This window comes from Giraffa tippelskirchi, chromosome 7 (genome assembly GCF_054371585.1).
Source record: "Giraffa tippelskirchi isolate mGirTip1 chromosome 7, T2T-mGirTip1v1.2.pri, whole genome shotgun sequence".
Lineage (NCBI taxonomy): Eukaryota > Metazoa > Chordata > Mammalia > Artiodactyla > Giraffidae > Giraffa > Giraffa tippelskirchi.
The window spans coordinates 9,506,771-9,523,431 of record NC_137281.1 but is presented as its reverse complement, the minus strand read 5'-3'; the positions used below and the strand labels follow the sequence as shown (position 1 = coordinate 9,523,431).

Genomic DNA, 16,661 nt, shown 5'->3' with positions numbered 1-16,661 from the left:
TGGGTCGGGAAAATCCCCTGGAGAAGGAAATGGCAACCCTCTCCAGTATTCTTGCCTGGGAAATCCTATGGACAGAGGAGGCTGGCAAGCTACAGTCAGTCCATGGGGTCACAGAGTCAGACATGACTTAGCAACTAAACAACAACAACGACGCAGATACATTTACCAACAAGTAATGTCTTTCACTTAAGGTCTGTCTTTTCCCACTAGCATTTCCCACCATGAGAGCTGGAAGACTTGTCTGTCTTGTTCACTGTTGAATCTCCAGTGCCTAGAACAGTGCCTGGCACATAGTAATTGCTCAATCCTGTGCCACAGTTCTATGCATTTGACATATGCTAACTTATTTAGGCTTCATGACAACCTGGGGAGGAGGTACGATTATTATCCCCACTTTACAGAAGAGGAAAATGAGGCCCAGAGAGGTTCAGCCATAGGCGCAAGGTCACACAGCTTGTACATGGCAGAGCTGGAATCTGAATCCCAGGCTGCTGGCTTCAGAGCCCTTGCTCTTAACCACTAAGTATTTCTGGTTGTCTAGGAAACGGCTTCTGAGGTGGCACAGTGGTAGAGAATCCACCTGCCAATGCAAGAGGTATAAGAGACGTGGGTCCAATCCCTGGATTGGAAAGAGCCCCTGGAGTAGGAAATGGCAACCCACTCCAGTATTCTTCCCTGGGAAATCCCATGGACAGAGGAGCCTGGCGGGCTCCAGTCCGTGGGATCACAAAGTGTTGGACATGACTGAGTGAGCACAAACAAACAAGGAAAGGTCTGGAAGGAATGAATATGTGCATTCCATGTGGCATGTAGGCACATGTGTTAGCCCCAGTGTAGAGAGTATGTGTGCCTACCTGACCAGGAATACACCTGGGGGTATATGAGGGTTCCTGTTTGTGCCTGTGAGTACAGAGTGCATGTACACGTGACTGTATGAGCCTCTGTTTTTCAAGAGGGGTGGGGTAGCTTTGAATCCAGCCTCAACTGGGATGTTTCCAGCCCAGAAGGGGTGGGTGAGGATGGGGCAGGGTCCCAGCTTCCGGAAGAGCTGGTGGAAGGACCACCCACACTGCGTCCTGGAGAGTTATGCAAATGAGATGCAAATGAGGGTCTGGTCCCCCCCACCCTGGGTCCCATTCTCCAGAAGCCGGTTTGCAAAGGGAACAGTTGGATTGCTTCTGCAGCTAGAGACTGGGGAGGGAGGGGGCGGCAGGAAGACATGAGGGACAGAAGCATATATTTATAAATTTGTTCCTTTGAATGTGGCAAATGTCTATGAATAGAAGCTTCCTAAATAAAATCTTATTCATAAAAATATATCCCTATAAATTCTTCATATTTGGTAACATAAGAATATGGTACATATATAGTCTTCATCAATACATTTAAGAATGTGTTTATAAGTAAATGTCTATAAAGAGAATATTTAGTTCTCATGCCTTTCAATCTCCCTGTTCTCTGCCCCTCATGGCCCCACAGTCTCTCTTCTTTCTCTCTTCCCAGGCTGTGCTAAATGCCTTTCTTTCCTGCCTTTCCTTCCACAGAGGGAATTTGAGAAGACACCCTTAACTTTCTTTTCAATGCTATTTAATATAATTAAAAAAAAAAAGCAGTCAACAAAATTTAAATCTTTAAAACAAGTCAGCACGGCAAATTATTTTCCGCACAATGCCCTCCTGCCCCTGGACGAGATGGCCTCCTGTAATAGGACATCACTAGGAGGGGACTGCCTAGGGGTGGGGCCAGGCACCCTCCCTGACTCCCACTCCCCTTTCTGCCCTGTACCCCAGCCGGGTGGAAGAGACTGAAGTGGTGCTGTCCCTGGAGCAAACGGAGCGACATTCTCGCAGACACGTTCAGCGGGGCAGCCCCTCTCAGAAGGATGCCCCTAATCCTGGGGACAGACTTGGTATGGGGCTGGGCTGGGGCTGGGTGGGGTTGTGTCCCCAGGATGCTTGGGAGAAAGCCCAAGTGCCTTCATCTGACCCACTTGGCCCTGTGTGACCTGCCTCCTGCCTCCTTCCCCTTCTTACTCACTCTCTGAACCACACCAGCTTCCTTAGTGCTCTGGGAACATAATAGACTCTTTTCCTGCCTCAGGGCCTTTGCACTGCAGTTTCCTTTGCCCAGAATGCTCTTCTCTCTTCTGTACTCCCTCTTCTCCTGTATTGCTTCAGTCTTGTTGTCCTGTGCTCTGAATCCTGCTGTGACTCCCAACTGTCTCCCCCAACTGTCCCCACTTTCAATTTGTTCCCTGCTCCCACTTCACTATACTTTGGCTTCCAATAGTCTTGACCCTTCCACATCTGGCTTCTTTTTACCTCTTCCTTCTCTCCTGCTTAATAGCATTGTCCTCCCCCTCCAATCCTGGATAAATGAGATTCCCTCCCTGATTGTTCTTTAGGGCTTCACCATCTCCCAAGGATTGCTAGCAACCCATGCTCCTGGGTGTGGTATGAGGTCACCCACACCCTTTCCGTTTCTGGCTTAGAACTGACTCAGGACCACATTCTTGACCTCCGGGGTCCTTAGAACCTCCTTGAGGGTCTTGGGCCAGCTTCCTCCCCTAACATGCCCACTCACCCTCCCTCCACCACAGCCAAATGGCCAAAGGCTGTTCTGTGCTACTGGAGAATCAGGTTAGTTCTGTGCCCCAGTCCAGCTGTGTCAACTTGAAATATTAAAACATGTCCCCACCACTGGGCAGTGGCTACTGTCCCTACCTACAGTGTGCCCCCACTCCATGATGGTCCCTCCCCTAGGACCCTCCAGGGCCACTGAAGGGATGGCACTGGCCCAGCAGGTCTTCTCCAGCACTCAGCTCCCAACGCTGTGAATGGGGTCCATACTGATTACATCGTCAGCTCTGCTCCCTGGGTGGGCAGAGGGCTCTCCTCTCAGCCCTGAGTGACCCTCCTGTGTCCTACCTACCTTGATGTGTCCTGCAGACACCTCTGGTCCCCGGATCCTGGCTTTCCTGCACCCCCCTGCCCTGAGTGAGGCCACCTTGGCCGCTGACCCCCGTCGCTTCTGTAGCCCTGACCTCCGTCGACTCCTGGCACCAATCCTGGACGGGACTTCAGTAGCCGCTACCCCCAGTGCACCCCCAGCCACACGGCGCCCCCAAAGTCCTCTTCCGGTAAGCATTCCCCTCCACCTCAGCCCGCAGGATCCAGGTTTTTGGGTCTTTGGCTTGAATCTTGCTATTCTCTGGGCGTCGGTTTCTCCCTCTGTGAAGTGGAAAGGTTGGGGATGAGATGGAGTTGGGGTTTCTTCAAGATCTAGATTCCAGATTCTTTCAACTGTTATCTGGATCAAAATGTAGGATGTTTGGGACTGGCAAGGGTAACCCCCTCATTGCTTATGACTAAGCATCTGAATTTTTTTTTTTTTAATTTTTACTCTGTGGCCGCGCCACACAGCATGTGGGATCTTAGTTCCCCGACCAGGGATCGGACCTGTGCCCCCTGTAGTGGAAGCACTGAGTCTTAATCACTGCACCGCTAGGGAAGTCCTGGGTTCTCTAAATTTTGACCTCATAGAGACAAGAATGCCTGATGTTTTAGATTACTTAAACCTGGATTCAAGCCCTGCTTCTGCCATGTAGAGCTGTGTTACCCTGGACAAGTGGGGCCTTGGTTTCCTCACCTGTAAAATTAGGATAGTAGCATGTAGCCACCTCATTGGTTATGGCAAGAGTTCAGTGATATCATTCATGACAAGCACTTAGTAAAGACTTCAACAGACCATAGTGGTTACTGATTTTATTTAAAGAGTCCAGAAAGCTGACCTTTGACTCAGGGGTCCATATTATCTAGTCTTGACTTTCCTTATCCCCACCTTCATGACCCCCCAAAATATCTTCTCTCCCCCAAAGAGATAGACTGTGACCTTTGACCTCACCTTTACCCTTGGGACAACGGGACTCTGCATTGTTTCCCCCCAGACTCCAAGCTCTTTAACCTGTCAGGGCCCGAGTATCTTGGCCTCAGACTTCGGTCGTTTGAACCTCCGATGTGTGCTCTGTCAGTCTACACCCAGGCACTCAGACTTTTGCACACCCAGGTTCAGAAACTCACATTTGCTATTTGACTCGTCTGGTGTCCCAGCTGTCTGACAACTGACCCTCACTTCTAGCCCGAGCTCAAATGTTTAGACTGCCTTACTGCCAACATCTCCCAGGCCCAAGATTTCCTTGAGTCTCTACTCTCTGTCCCCACAGGCTGATCTCCCAGATGAACTACTTGTGGATGTGGAGAATGCACACAAAGTCTTGGCCTCTGGGAAAGAGCTGCAGGCAGTGGAGACAGATCTAGATATCGCTCAGGTAAGGGTGAGCATGGAAGGAATGGTCTTTACCTCTGGGTTCTGGGTGACATAGCTAAGCTTTAGAGAGGGATGGTGGAGTGGTTAAGGGGATGAGTGGATGAATAGATAGATAGATGGGTCACTGAATTCACTAGGTGGGTGAAAATGGAGAGATGGATGGGTAATGCTTAGGTATCCGGATGGATGGATGGATGGGTTGCTGGATAGATAAGACTGTTGGATGGATGATAGATGGAAAGTGTTTGGATGATTGGTGGTCTGGAGAGATAAATGACAGTGGCATGATGTATTAGCTATCTATCGTGGTGTAACAAATGACCCCGAAACTCAGTACCTTAAAGCAAACATTTATTACGTCGCACAGTTTCTGAGAATTAGAAATCTGGAAGCAGCTTAGCTAGATGGTTTTGTCTGAGTCTTTCACGAGGTTGAAGTCAAGTTCTCAGTCAGGGCCACAGTCGTCTGGGACTAGAGGATCCACTTCCAAATTCATGCACATGGCTGCTGGCAGGCTGCAGTCCCTCATGGCTTTGGCTGGAGGCCTCAGTTCCTCACCATGTGGGCCTGTACAGGCTGCCTAAGCATCCTCACAGTACGGCAGCTGGCTTCCCCCAGGGCAACTAATCTGAGAGAGTGAACCCAAGACAGAAGATGCGGTCGTTTATATCCTAATCTCTGAAGTGACATCCCCCACTTCTGCTATATTGTGTTGGTCAAACAGACCAACCGCAGCACAGTGTGGAAGGCAGCCACACTGGGGACACCAGAAGGCAATGATCCTTGGGACCCCCAGTGATTCATGTCTCTCCCTCACACAAGGTACACTCACCCCTCCCAAGGCCCCCCAAAGTCTCTTCCCATTACAACAGCAAGTCCAGAATCTCATCACCTCAGTCAGGTCTGGGTGTGGCTGAGCACCTCAAATACAGTTCCTCTCAATCTGCTGGCCTCTGAACTAAAGAGACAAGTTGTCTGCCATACACATTCCCAACATCCAGTGATGGGACAGGCGTAGAATAACTGCCAAAATATTCGTATTCAAAAAAGTGGGGGGAAGGAGAGCATAAGCATTGCTGATCCATAGCAGTTTTGAAAGCCATTTGGGCAAATATCAAAAGTCCCTTGTCATGCTGATGTATGGCAGAAACCAACACAATATTGTAAACCAATTATCTTTCAATTAAAAAAAAAAACTAAGAAAAAAAAAATAGTTCCTTGATCAGAACTCATTCCTACTATTTCCCAGTAGTTTTTCTCCATGGTTCTTGGGTCCACCCTTTGGGCTCTTGGCAATTCACTCTGTCATCCTTCCTTTTTCAGAAAAATGTAGCTTGTGTTTGCAGCTGAGCGGTTTTTGTAACCTGCTTTCTGCTTAGAGTTTTGATGGTCCAAAGTTCCCTTTTCATTTTGTACCATCCCTTTCCCTTTCAGTCCAAGCTGCCAATGCTTCTGTTCACGTAAGTGTCTTTGGAGTTCACTCCACTAGACAAAAGCCATACCCACTAATCTCTGAGATAAACTCTTCTCTACTTCAGGCTTCTGTTGAGATGGCTGAGTGACAGAGCTCTGAAGTTTAATAGAAGCTCTATTGTTTGATTGAGACCTATGAGGTATATCCTTAAACTCTAGAGTACCTTTTTTCTGACTGAGGATTTTCTAGGCACCACCTTTTGTCTTTCTAAGGTCTTTGTTGTGGTTGTTCAGTCACTAAGTTGTGTCCGACTCTTTGCAACCCCATGGACTGCAGTACGCCAGGCTTCCTATTTCCCAGTTTGCTCAAACTCATATCCATTGAGTCGGTGATGCCATCCAACCATTTCATTCTCTGTTGCCCCCTTCTCCTGCCTTCAATCTTTTCCAGCATCAGGGCCTTTTCCAATAAATCGGCTCTTCGCATCAGGTGGTCAAAGTATTGGAGCTTCAGCATCTGTCCTTCCAGTGGATATTCAGGGTTGATGTCTTTTAGGATTGACTGGACACGGTAGTTGGGGACTAAACTAGGGCCTAAATACCAAGAGGTGAGGATCCTTGGGGGCCATCTTGGCAACTGGCTACCACAGAATCCTTCTGCCCATTTTACAGATGAGGAAACTGAGGCTCAGACCCTTGACCTCAGGCACACAACTCAGAAGTGGTGAGCTGGGACTCCAGCTCACGTCCACCCAAGGCCAAAGCTCATGCTCTTAACTCCCTCCTGCCCTCTGCAGGACGTCGATGCTCTGGATTTGGAGATGCTGGCCCCCTACATCTCCATGGATGATGACTTTCAGCTCAACTCCAGCGAGCAGCTACCCAGGGCCTACCACAGACCTCCAGGGGCTGTCCCCCGGCCCCGTGCTCGGAGCTTCCACGGCATGTCGCCCCCAACCCCTGAGACCTCCCTGCTGCCCCGCTGGGGGAGTGACCCCCGGCTGAGTTGCTCCAGCCCTTCCAGAGGGGATCCCTCAGCATCCTCCCCCATGGTTGGGGCTCGGAAGAGGTGAGCTGCAGTTGAGCGGGGATAGAAAGGAAGTGTAGAGGGCACTCGCTGGCAGTCCAGTGGTTAGGACTCTGTGCTTTCACTGCCAAGGGCGTGGGTTCAATCCCTGGTCAGGGAACTAAGATAAAAGGGAGGTGGAGAGAAGGTCCTTGACCCCGTCTTTCTCCTGCCCCCCACTTTCAGCCTCATCCCTCCTCATTCCTCCCACCCTGACCTCTGCTCCAGCCAGGCCCTTGGTGTCCCCGGCACTTGCCATGTTTGTTTCAATCTTTATGTCTTTGTCTGGGCTGTGCCCTTCTTCTGGAGTTCCCTCCACTGTTCTTACTGTTTATCCACAACCCATCAGCCAACCTCTCCTTTAGAACATATTTCTGGCCTAGTGACAGTTTTTCTCACAGTGAAGATGACACTGCCATGGTGTCAGAGAAATTGCCCAGAACCAAGTTTCCGAACACCTCTGAGAATTGGTTGAAAGCCACGAACTCTTCCCAAGAAACTTGACACATACACATATCGACACACGATTTCGCATATAATTTCAGAGGATCCGTGTCCCCCTTTCAAAGATGTTAGATTATTTTTTTTAACACCTTTATTTATTTTTGGCTGTGCTGGGTCTTCGTTACTGCATGGGCCTTTCTCCAGTTGCAGACAACAGGGGTTACTCTTCACTGAGGTGCTTGGTCACCTCATTGGGATGGCCTCTCTTGTTGTGGAGCCCGGACTCGAGGCATTTGGGCTTCAGTAGTTGCTATTCCCGAGCCCTGGAGTGCAGGCTCAATAGTTGTGGTGCACAGGCTTAGCTGCTCTGCAGCATGAGGGATCGTCCCAGACCAGGGATTGAACCCACGTCTCCTGCATCGGCAGGCAGATTCTTAACCACTGAGCCACCACGGAAGCCCCCTAGATCACTATTATTAATACTCAATACTTTCTGCTCTCCAAGTTGCAGGCATGAGCCCATTAGTCTCCAGGGTGGTCTCGTAACTATCCTTACGAGGCTTTCATGGATACATCTCATTATTTTCCAAGGCTCTCAGCTTGGAGCTGGATACAGTGGGTACCTAACAAAGATTTGTGAAATGAGAGAGGGAGGAAATTAGTGAGTATAGTAGGTGGATGGATGGGGAGTGGGTGGATGAGTGGATGGATGGATAGGTGGATGAATGGAAGGTTGGACAGATGGAGGTTGTATAGGTAGGTGGGTGGGTGATGGATCATTGGACAGATGAATGGGAAGATGTATTGATAGACAGATGAATGAATGGATTGGTGGGTGTATGAGTAAAGGAATAAACGGGTGCTTGGGGGAGTGAATGGACGTTCCTCACCTGTGCACACTAGGGCCCACACCTGCCCAGGTTTGCTGGGCCCTGAGATTCTTGCCTGTCTCCCTCCAGGGCTCTGGTCCCGAGCTCAGAAGACGAGACAGAGAAGGTGGAGCTGCTGGGAGTGAGGCCCCCCAAACGGTCCCCGAGCCCAGAACCCGAAAACTTCCTGTTGCCTCCTCTCAGCCTGGTATGTGTGGGGTTGCGTGGCATGGGATTCTCTGGCCCTCAGAACCTAGCAGGCTTAAACCTACTGTTTTTAGAGATGGAAAAACAAGAGGGGCAGGGGCTGGCTGAAGATCAAATGGATGGTCAGTCATCCAGTCAAGGGTAAGACCTTGATCTGCTGGCTCAGGCAATAGGCATGAAAGGGCTTTGCAAATAGATGTAAGTTGGTGGTAAGTGCTAAGAAGAAAAAAATAAGCAGAGTAAGGGGAGAAATGACAAGGGTGAACGTCTGTAGGAAACCTCAGCTCCCATGGGAACCACTCCTCCTCCCCCCACCCCCCCACCCCCCCAAGCAAATCTAGCACTGTCTTGGCCTTGCATTATTAGTGTAGCTTTAAGAGTACAGACACTAGAGTCAGACTGACTTGGGTTCAAATCCCAGGTCTGTCACCTAGTAACTCCGATACCTTGGGTGTGTGGGTCATGTCACCACTCTGAGCCTCAGTCTCCTCATCTGGAGAGTGGGGACAGTTACATTCCATAGGACTGGCATGAGATGCAATGAAATCAGGCCCTTAGCTGCCCCTTAGTGGGCTGTTGATAAATGGTCGTATAAAAACCAACCAACCAAAAGCCTGAATTCTCAGTCTGAACAGAGCTGTTTGAACATGAGGGTATAATATCAGGTTGATAAAGGTTGACAATATCAACAGTTTTTTACTTATTGAGTGTCTACCATGTGCCAGATGCTGACTGCACTAAATGCCTACCACGAGTAAATTATTCAATCCCTACAGCCTCTCTTGAATAGTAACAATTATTTTAAATAAAATTTTTTTCTTTAAATTTATTTATTTGTTTTCGGCCATGCCACACAGCTTGTGGGATCTTAGTTCCCTGACTGGGGATTGAATCTGGGCCCTCAGCAATGAAAGCGCTCTGGGCCACCAGCGAACTCCCAATTATTATTATTCACATTTACACTCAAGAGGTTAAGCAACTCTATCAGTCAGAGTCTGGACAGGACACAGAGAGCATGCTCAAATGGGGTATTAAGGAGAATTTAGTAACAGGACTGTCGGTAAAGGTGTGGGCAAGACCCTGGGATTAGCAACACCACCTCTAGCACAGGGCAAGGGGGTGGTGACCGGATCCTTGAGAAAGTAGGGTCCACCTTGAAAGAGCTGACACCTTCGGTGGAGGGACACAGCCAACCCATGATGAGCCAGCAGGGAGGCAGCTAGATCAAATACCCCTGGTCTTCCTCCTCCCGCCTGCTGGTATCTCCTATCACATGAACCCCAAGGGAAAACAAGGAGCAGCAAGGCTGCACCTAGATGGAGTCCATGGGAGCAGGTCAGCTTGCTGGGGCCCAGGAGAAGGGAAGAACAAGGCTCTGGAAGGAGCCACAGAGCATGTCTGGGACAGCGACTCACCCAAGGTCACAGAGCTGATATATGATGGTAATGACGGCGGCTCTGTCTCTGTCCCCTAGAGCTTCCTTCTGACAGGAGGACCAGCCCCAGAGAGCCGGCAGGATCCCAGCACCCACCTCCTGGAACTGAGTGAGCCCCTGGGTGAGTAGCAACCTGGGTAGATGGGCCCTGGGTCCTTGTCTCCCGTGAGAGGTGCCTTAAGATGGTTGAGAGAAGGTGGGGTGATCCTGAGGGTGGTGGGGGGCTGTCAGTGCCTGCACATGACCTTAGTGGAAACAGGCAGCCCCTCCTGCTTTCTCGGGGGTTGGGGGGACACCGTGGGAGGAAAGAAGAGGCCCCGAGGGAGGCAGGGGCTGGCCAAAGCTGCCCCCTGAGGTGGAAGCGGAGCCCGGGGGCCTGAGCCTGGGTCTCCCAAAGCCCTTGTCTGATTGCGCCTTGGTCATTCCCAGCTTGTGGCCTTGGGAGATAGTTTCTGCCTCTGGAGTCTCGGTTTCCCGCCTCTGTTAGTGACGGTGCTCGGTCGCTCAGTCGTGTCCGACTCTGCGACCCCATGGACTGTAGCCCGCCAGGCTCCTCTGTCCATGGGATTTCCCAGGCAAGAATACTGCAGTGGGTCACCATTTCCTCCTCCAGGGTATTCTTCCCGACCCAGGGATTGAACCTGCATCTCTTGCATCTCCTGCTTTGGCAGGCGGGTTCTTAACCACTAGCGCCACCTGGGAAGCCCCTCTGTGAGGGCCGATTGTAAGAGTTTACACTTTAGTGAGATGTTTTGAGGACTTGTAGAGATGCTGCCAAGACTGGTTTCACAAGAAACACTAGAGAAAGCTCGCCCTTGCGGTGATGCTGGTTCCAGAGCCCCCCTGCAGAGCGGGACCAGCTGCTGTGTCTATGTGGCTCCCAGTATCATTGTCAACAGCCATGGCTCCACCTGAAACCTCTAGGCATCAGCCAGAGGGAGCTTTCCAAAGCACGAATCTGACCCTGGTTTTCCTCTGCTCAAAGCTCTTCCAAGGCTCCCTGGTGCCCTTCAGAAAGAGGGAGACCCTCAGCTTGGACTCTAGTCTCCATGGAGTCTGACCGCTGCCTCATCTCAGATGACACTCTGCGTTACATCCTCCGTTTCAGCCACGGTCACTGTCCCTCGATTCATTCTTTCCTTTATACGTGTAACAAATATTCACTGAACACACAGTAAGTGCCAGGCGCTGTCCGAGGAGCTGGAGACACACCTGGGAGCGAAACAGGCAGAACTCCCTGCCCTCATAGAGCTGACATTCTAGTGAAGGAGCCTGTCCAGAACAAAGAAACAAATACAATAATGAAAAACAGTGCTACTGGGGGAAGACAGGGCATGCAGAGGGGAAAGGAGTTTGGTGGGAGGTGGGGGGTGGGGTTTGCTATTTTATTTTTTTGGCTGCACCAAGCAGCATGTGGGATCTTAGTTCCCTGACCAGGGGTGGAACCCGTGTCCTCTATATTGGAAGGCGGATTCTTAACCACTGGACCACCAGGGAAGTCCCAGCAGTCAGGCTTTTAACTGCCTGGAAGGGAAGAAGGGTTGGGGTGATAACTCCCCATTGGTTTTCCTTCCATCTTCCCCCACAGGCCCGGGCCCCTCCCTGCTCTCTCTCTACCCAGACGAGGACACGGCCCAGCCCAGGAACCACTTCCAGCTAGCGGCAGGCTTGGCCCAGGCCAACTGAATCAGGTCCTCTTCTCATCTCCTTTCTCCTCCCCAAGAAAGGATGTCAACCATACTCCAAGCTGGCAGCCAACGCACAGGATGGCGGTGTCCGGAGAAGGGTTCCCTCTCTCCTCTCGGTGACCCCCACCCGCCTCGGGCCTACCTCAGCCCCCACCCTTCCGCCCCCCACCATTTGGGGGTGCTCTGGGGTGGTCTCAGCTCAGTGACCTCTGGGAGGGGGTCCCTGGCCCTCTCCTGCTTCACTCAGGACTTCCCTTGAGGTTCTCAATCCTGGTTACCTCATCCTTTTCTTCAACTCTCTTGGCTTTATTTTCGGTAATTGGGAGTGGGGGAGGTTGTGGTTCAGATCTGTATTTCTGGGCTCTGGGGTGTATTGATAATCATACTCACATTTCTTTCTATCCATCTTTCTTTCATTCTTATTTTTGTTATTTTCATGGTATGTTTTTAATTGCTACAAATTGCCTGGGGTCTATAAGAATGTGGGACTCTGAGCTCCCCCTCTCATCATAGGTGTCAATGGGGAAGGGGGACCTCTGGGCCAGACCTTACTGCCTAACAACCCCCTCCTCTGCGCCCCATGACTTCTCATTGAGCCCTTCATCTTCCAAGCAGCCACCTAGCTCTGCCCACACCTCCACTCTGGACTTCCAGCTGGTTCCAGCCTGACCTGGACACCAGCGCCATCGCTGGTTTTCCTATCACAGGTGTAGCCTCCTGCCTCTGCTTCCAGACCATACAACCTCCAACCATTTCTGGTTCTAGTCCACACTCAGCTTTTGACCCTCTGTGGTTCTAGACTGTGCCACTCCCAGCCTCCTCTGGTTCTAGACCGCATAACTTCAGGCCTTCTCTGGTTCTAGATGGTGCGCCCGCCCCCACCACATCCATCTCTGGTTCTAGACCGCACAATGCCCAATGTGGTCTGTTTTAGCTCTCTCATCCTCCAAACCACTGGGATTCTAGATCTCACATTCTTCAGCCTTTTCTCATTCTGGAGTTCACACTTTCCAACTCTTTCTTCTTCACAGTCTCCAAAGCTGTCTGGTTCTAAGGCTCACAACTTCCAACCCCCTCTGGCCCAGGACCATCAGAATCCTCTGCTTCTAGAACTCACTCTCTGCCTTCCTCTGGTTCTAGAGCTCTTCCCACACTTCTCCCTTGTTCCCAATGGCACATGCTCCCACTCCTGCTGATTCCAGCTCTTAAGACCAAAGATTTCCTCTGATGTTGGACCTCACAACCCCAAGCTCTCAATTGGTGCTAGTCTTCCTGACCTTTGATGCATTTCTTTCCAAATCCAGACTCTGTAATGTCTAGATCATTTTGATTCATGATGCCCAGCTCGTTCCTTTTCAACTCTAGACTTGAGACTTGCTTTTCCCATCAAAAGGAAGATATGAGTTTTATGTCTTGGGCTTATAATTAGTACTTTCTGAACTAGACACCACATTCCAGTTCTCCTTCACTCTAGTCCTCATGATCTCTACCATTTACTGGTTCTGGACTATATATAAACCTCTCCGTCTTGCAATTTACAAGACTCCCTGATTCCAGATCTGATTATCTCTCTCTTCTCTGGTCCTAGAAACTGGCTTTAAATATCTTCTGATTTCAGACCTCATCCTAGAAATTCCCTTGGTTCTAGAACTTATAATCTCCAATTCCCTCTTATTCCACATTTTATGATTCCAACTTACCCTGCACCTGGAACTCAGCCTTCAAACATCTTCTGATTACAGACCTTGCTTTATCAACTTTTTTGGTTCTAGACCTTACAGCTCTAAACTCTGGGTTCTAGGGTTAAGCTTGCCCAAATCCCTCTGGTTCTAGAACTTGGTCTTCAGGCTTTTTCAAATTCTAGTCCTTATTCTTTATTTCTGGTTCTAGACCTCACAGCCTCCCAAATGCCTCTGATTTCAGATCCAAATTCTTGTGGTTCTGGAACTCAGCTGATTTTAGAATATGGACCCTGTCCTGTAGATTCCTCTGGTTCCAAATCTTAAGACCTCTAACTCTTTGATTTCAGACCCCACCCTCCTAATTCTATTCTGGGCTTCCCACCCAACTCAACTAGCTCCAATTCCTACTCTCTGTCTTAAGTCTTCCCATTTCAGATCCTGACCCCCCCAGGTCCTTGGGCTAATGAACTTCCTGCTCAAGCTTCCCTGTTCTCAGTCTCATATCCCTAAAAATTCTCTGTCCCAGACCCCCCTCCACTCCCCACCTCAGTCCTCCAGATATATACTTACCTTTACTTAACTCCAAGTATCTGGGGAACCCAGGGCTCCCTCACAATCCAGGAGACTTCCCCAGCCGCACAGGCACACGCACAGCCCAATGTACATATCGCGGGGTGGGGAGGAGGCCCGGACTCCTCCGTACTCTGCCACCCCGTGTCCCCGCCTCTCTCCACATTTCTTTCTACGATGGTGCTCTTCTTGGTCTCCCACAGGAGAAAGCCTCACATTCTCTTCACCCAATTCACTCCCCTTTGTGGAAGGCACTTCTCATCGTTTCATCAAGAGATGGCCTGTCCAGATCGGTGCTATGTCGGGGGGAGAAGGATCTGACCCCTCTCTCCCTCAGGGGGTGACCTAGGCTGGGCTGGGGAGGGGAGAGGGACTGGACCAGCCATGCTGGTTCTGACACCCATTAATCTCTAAACCTCCATAAAGATTGCGCCTTGATAGGCACCAGAGCTCTGTGTGTTGACTCATCTCTAGGGTTGCTTCAGGGGGTGTGGGTGCACTGGCTGTCAATTTGTGATTCTGCGTGTGACACTGTTCCTGCGTAGGTCTGTGTAACATTGTGTGTCTGGTGATGTTTCCGTTCTGTGTGGGTTGCTCTGACATAATTCTGTGAACCTGTGTATGGGGAGGGTTGTAATTCCTCCTATGTGTATTAGTGTCTGGGTGAAATGATTCAGCCTTAGGTATGTTTCTCATTTGGATTTTTGCGTTCCAGAGTGTAGGAGGCATTGTGATTCTTTTTTTTTGTACCTGTATGTTGTCTGTGTGGTGTTTGTGATTCTGGATGCACGTATAGGAATGTTTGACACTACAGTTCTGTGTACTGGTGTTTATGTGTGTGACATGATTCTCTACACTTGACTGTGCACGTGTGTATATACATGAAAGAGAGGTTGTATGTCTAGAGACTCATGTGTAGATGGGTGTGCCTGACCTGTCATGTCACCCTCATAGCTCCTCTCCTATGTTCCAAAGATTCTTTGAAAAGAGTCTTTTCAAAGGAAGAAAACCACTTTTAAGCCGTCACTTGCTGTGCCCTCTGCCTTTCTCCCTTCCCTCCCTCCTCACTTGGTTATCTCCTACTTATACTTTAGATCTTCGTTCAGACATCCCCTCCTCCAAGAAGTCTTCCTTGCCTACTCCTGCTGGTTGATATGCTAAGTATGCTAAGTCACTTCAGTCGTGTCCGATTCTGTGCGACCCCATAGACAGCAGCCCACCAGGCTCCGCCGTCCCTGGGAGTCTCCAGGCAAGAATACTGGAGTGGGTTGCCATTTCCTTCTCCAGTGGATGAAAGGGAAAAGTGAAAGTGAAGTCGCTCAGTTGTGTCCGACTCTTTGCGACCCCATGGACTGCAGCCCACCAGGCTCCTCCGTCCATGGGATTTTCCAGGCAAGAGTACTGGAGTGGGGTGCCATTGCCCTGCTGGTTGAGGTCCTCCCATAACCTCCTGAGAGCTGCCCACTCTCCCCTCACCCCTGCCGCAACCATCAACTCTAGGTACTCTGTCCCACTTTGAGTACTTACAATGGAAAGGATATAAAAAGTACTGTGTGTTAGGCCCCCTGTTACTTTACTTATATGATCTTATTAAACTCTCCTCTAATCCTAAACAACAGGCAGTTATCATCTCCATTTTGCAGAGGATGAAACTGAGGTTTAAAGAAGATGATCACTTGGCCAAGGTCACACAGCAGGAAAGGGCTGAGCTGTATTCGAATTCAGGATTCAGATCCATTACAGCATCCCTCTCCCTCAAAACAATCAAAAATCTAGCCCACAGGGTAGGCTCTGAAGCATAGAGAGAGAGTAGAATAGAATAGAGTAGGAACAAAGTAGGAATGAAAAGCGCAGGAATAAGCTGGGACAGGTTCAAGTTCTGGCTCTGTGACTTTCTTACTGTATGACCTTGGGCAAGTGCATTGACCTCTACCAATCTCAGTGCCCTTATCTGTAAAATGGAGGTGATACTAGCTTTTAGTTTCTCGGGTGACTGTTGGCTGTGCTAGGGTCTAATTGCCAGGACAAGAAGCTGTGAGGGTGGGATAACTCGTGCTATCCCCAGGAGGGGAGCCGGAGCAGAGCCTTAAAGAATTTAGTGTTATACTTTAGCATCGAGTAGCGGCTGTGGCGACTGAAGCGACTTAGCAGCAGCAGCAGCAGTGGCTGTGGGCTTGGGAAGGGTGGCCCGGAAGGGTGTACAGTGAATGGGGATTGGGGATAGCAGTGGCATCTGGAAATGTGTACAGTGAATGGGGATTGGGGATAGGAGTGGCATCTGGAAATGTTGCCTAAGGTTAGACTATTCAGGGTCTTCTAGCTCATCAGAAAAAGTCTTGGTTCTCTCCTAACGGCACTGAGGAGCCATGGAAGGCTGCTGAGTGAGGGATGAGAAAGGAGAAAGGAGATGGTGCAACAACCTTCTGAGTCTAGGGGATCCAGGGTACCTTTAGTTAATAACTTAGAAACTCTGACCCTTTCTTCTGTCGGTTGGACAAACTGCCCATTTTCCAGAGAGGGATAACTGAGGCCCTAAAGAGGAAGAGAAGATCTGTTCAAGGTCACACAGGTACTTGACAATAGGGCTAGACACCCCCCGGCTCAGGTTCCGCGTTAGGCACGGTACTGCCACAAAGAAAAGCCACACCCACCAGCAGCGTTCGCAAACCACCTACCATCCGGAGATGACGGCAGGGAGAACCCACTCTACGACCCCGAGAAACTTCTGCGGCTCGGAACACGGAACTTTGGGACCCGGGGCCACGCCGGGCCTTTTTTGCCCGCGCGCCACTTTTCGCCTTCCTCATTGGCTTATTCTAGGAAGGGCGCCATCAGGAGGCCCTCTGGTCACCTTGTCCTCCGCGCGCTCTATGGCGAAAGGGCCCTGCGCAGGCGCGAGAAGGGAGCTTTTGGGGCCCGCGCTTTACGACACTTGTGCAGCAGCGGCAGCGGCAAGTCGGC

At 50.2% G+C, this 16,661-nt stretch overlaps 1 protein-coding gene and 1 long non-coding RNA gene across 6 annotated transcripts in view; one reads left to right on the top strand and one right to left on the bottom strand.

Moving 5' to 3' along the window:
- Window positions 1-14,149, top strand: part of HIF3A (hypoxia inducible factor 3 subunit alpha) — a 32,031-nt gene extending 17,882 nt beyond the window's left edge. For 4 of the 5 annotated variants that reach the window (XM_081515587.1, XM_081515585.1, XM_081515588.1 and 1 more), the window contains 7 exons: window positions 1,791-1,909; window positions 2,949-3,139; window positions 4,223-4,327; window positions 6,537-6,808; window positions 8,209-8,326; window positions 9,800-9,881; window positions 11,349-14,149. In XM_081515587.1, the coding sequence (XP_081371713.1) occupies window positions 1,791-1,909; window positions 2,949-3,139; window positions 4,223-4,327; window positions 6,537-6,808; window positions 8,209-8,326; window positions 9,800-9,881; window positions 11,349-11,446 (985 nt within the window). In that variant the 3' untranslated portion in view covers window positions 11,447-14,149. The remainder of the gene's footprint in view (window positions 1-1,790; window positions 1,910-2,948; window positions 3,140-4,222; window positions 4,328-6,536; window positions 6,809-8,208; window positions 8,327-9,799; window positions 9,882-11,348) is intronic. The other variant, XM_081515589.1, reaches the window with a different exon arrangement.
- Window positions 9,137-16,585, bottom strand: LOC145515368 (uncharacterized). The gene is made up of 2 exons (XR_014060862.1): window positions 16,376-16,585; window positions 9,137-11,032 (listed from the first exon to the last, which is right to left on the bottom strand). It is a non-coding gene; the product is annotated as an uncharacterized LOC145515368 (long non-coding RNA).
- Window positions 16,586-16,661: the final 76 nt, after the last annotated feature.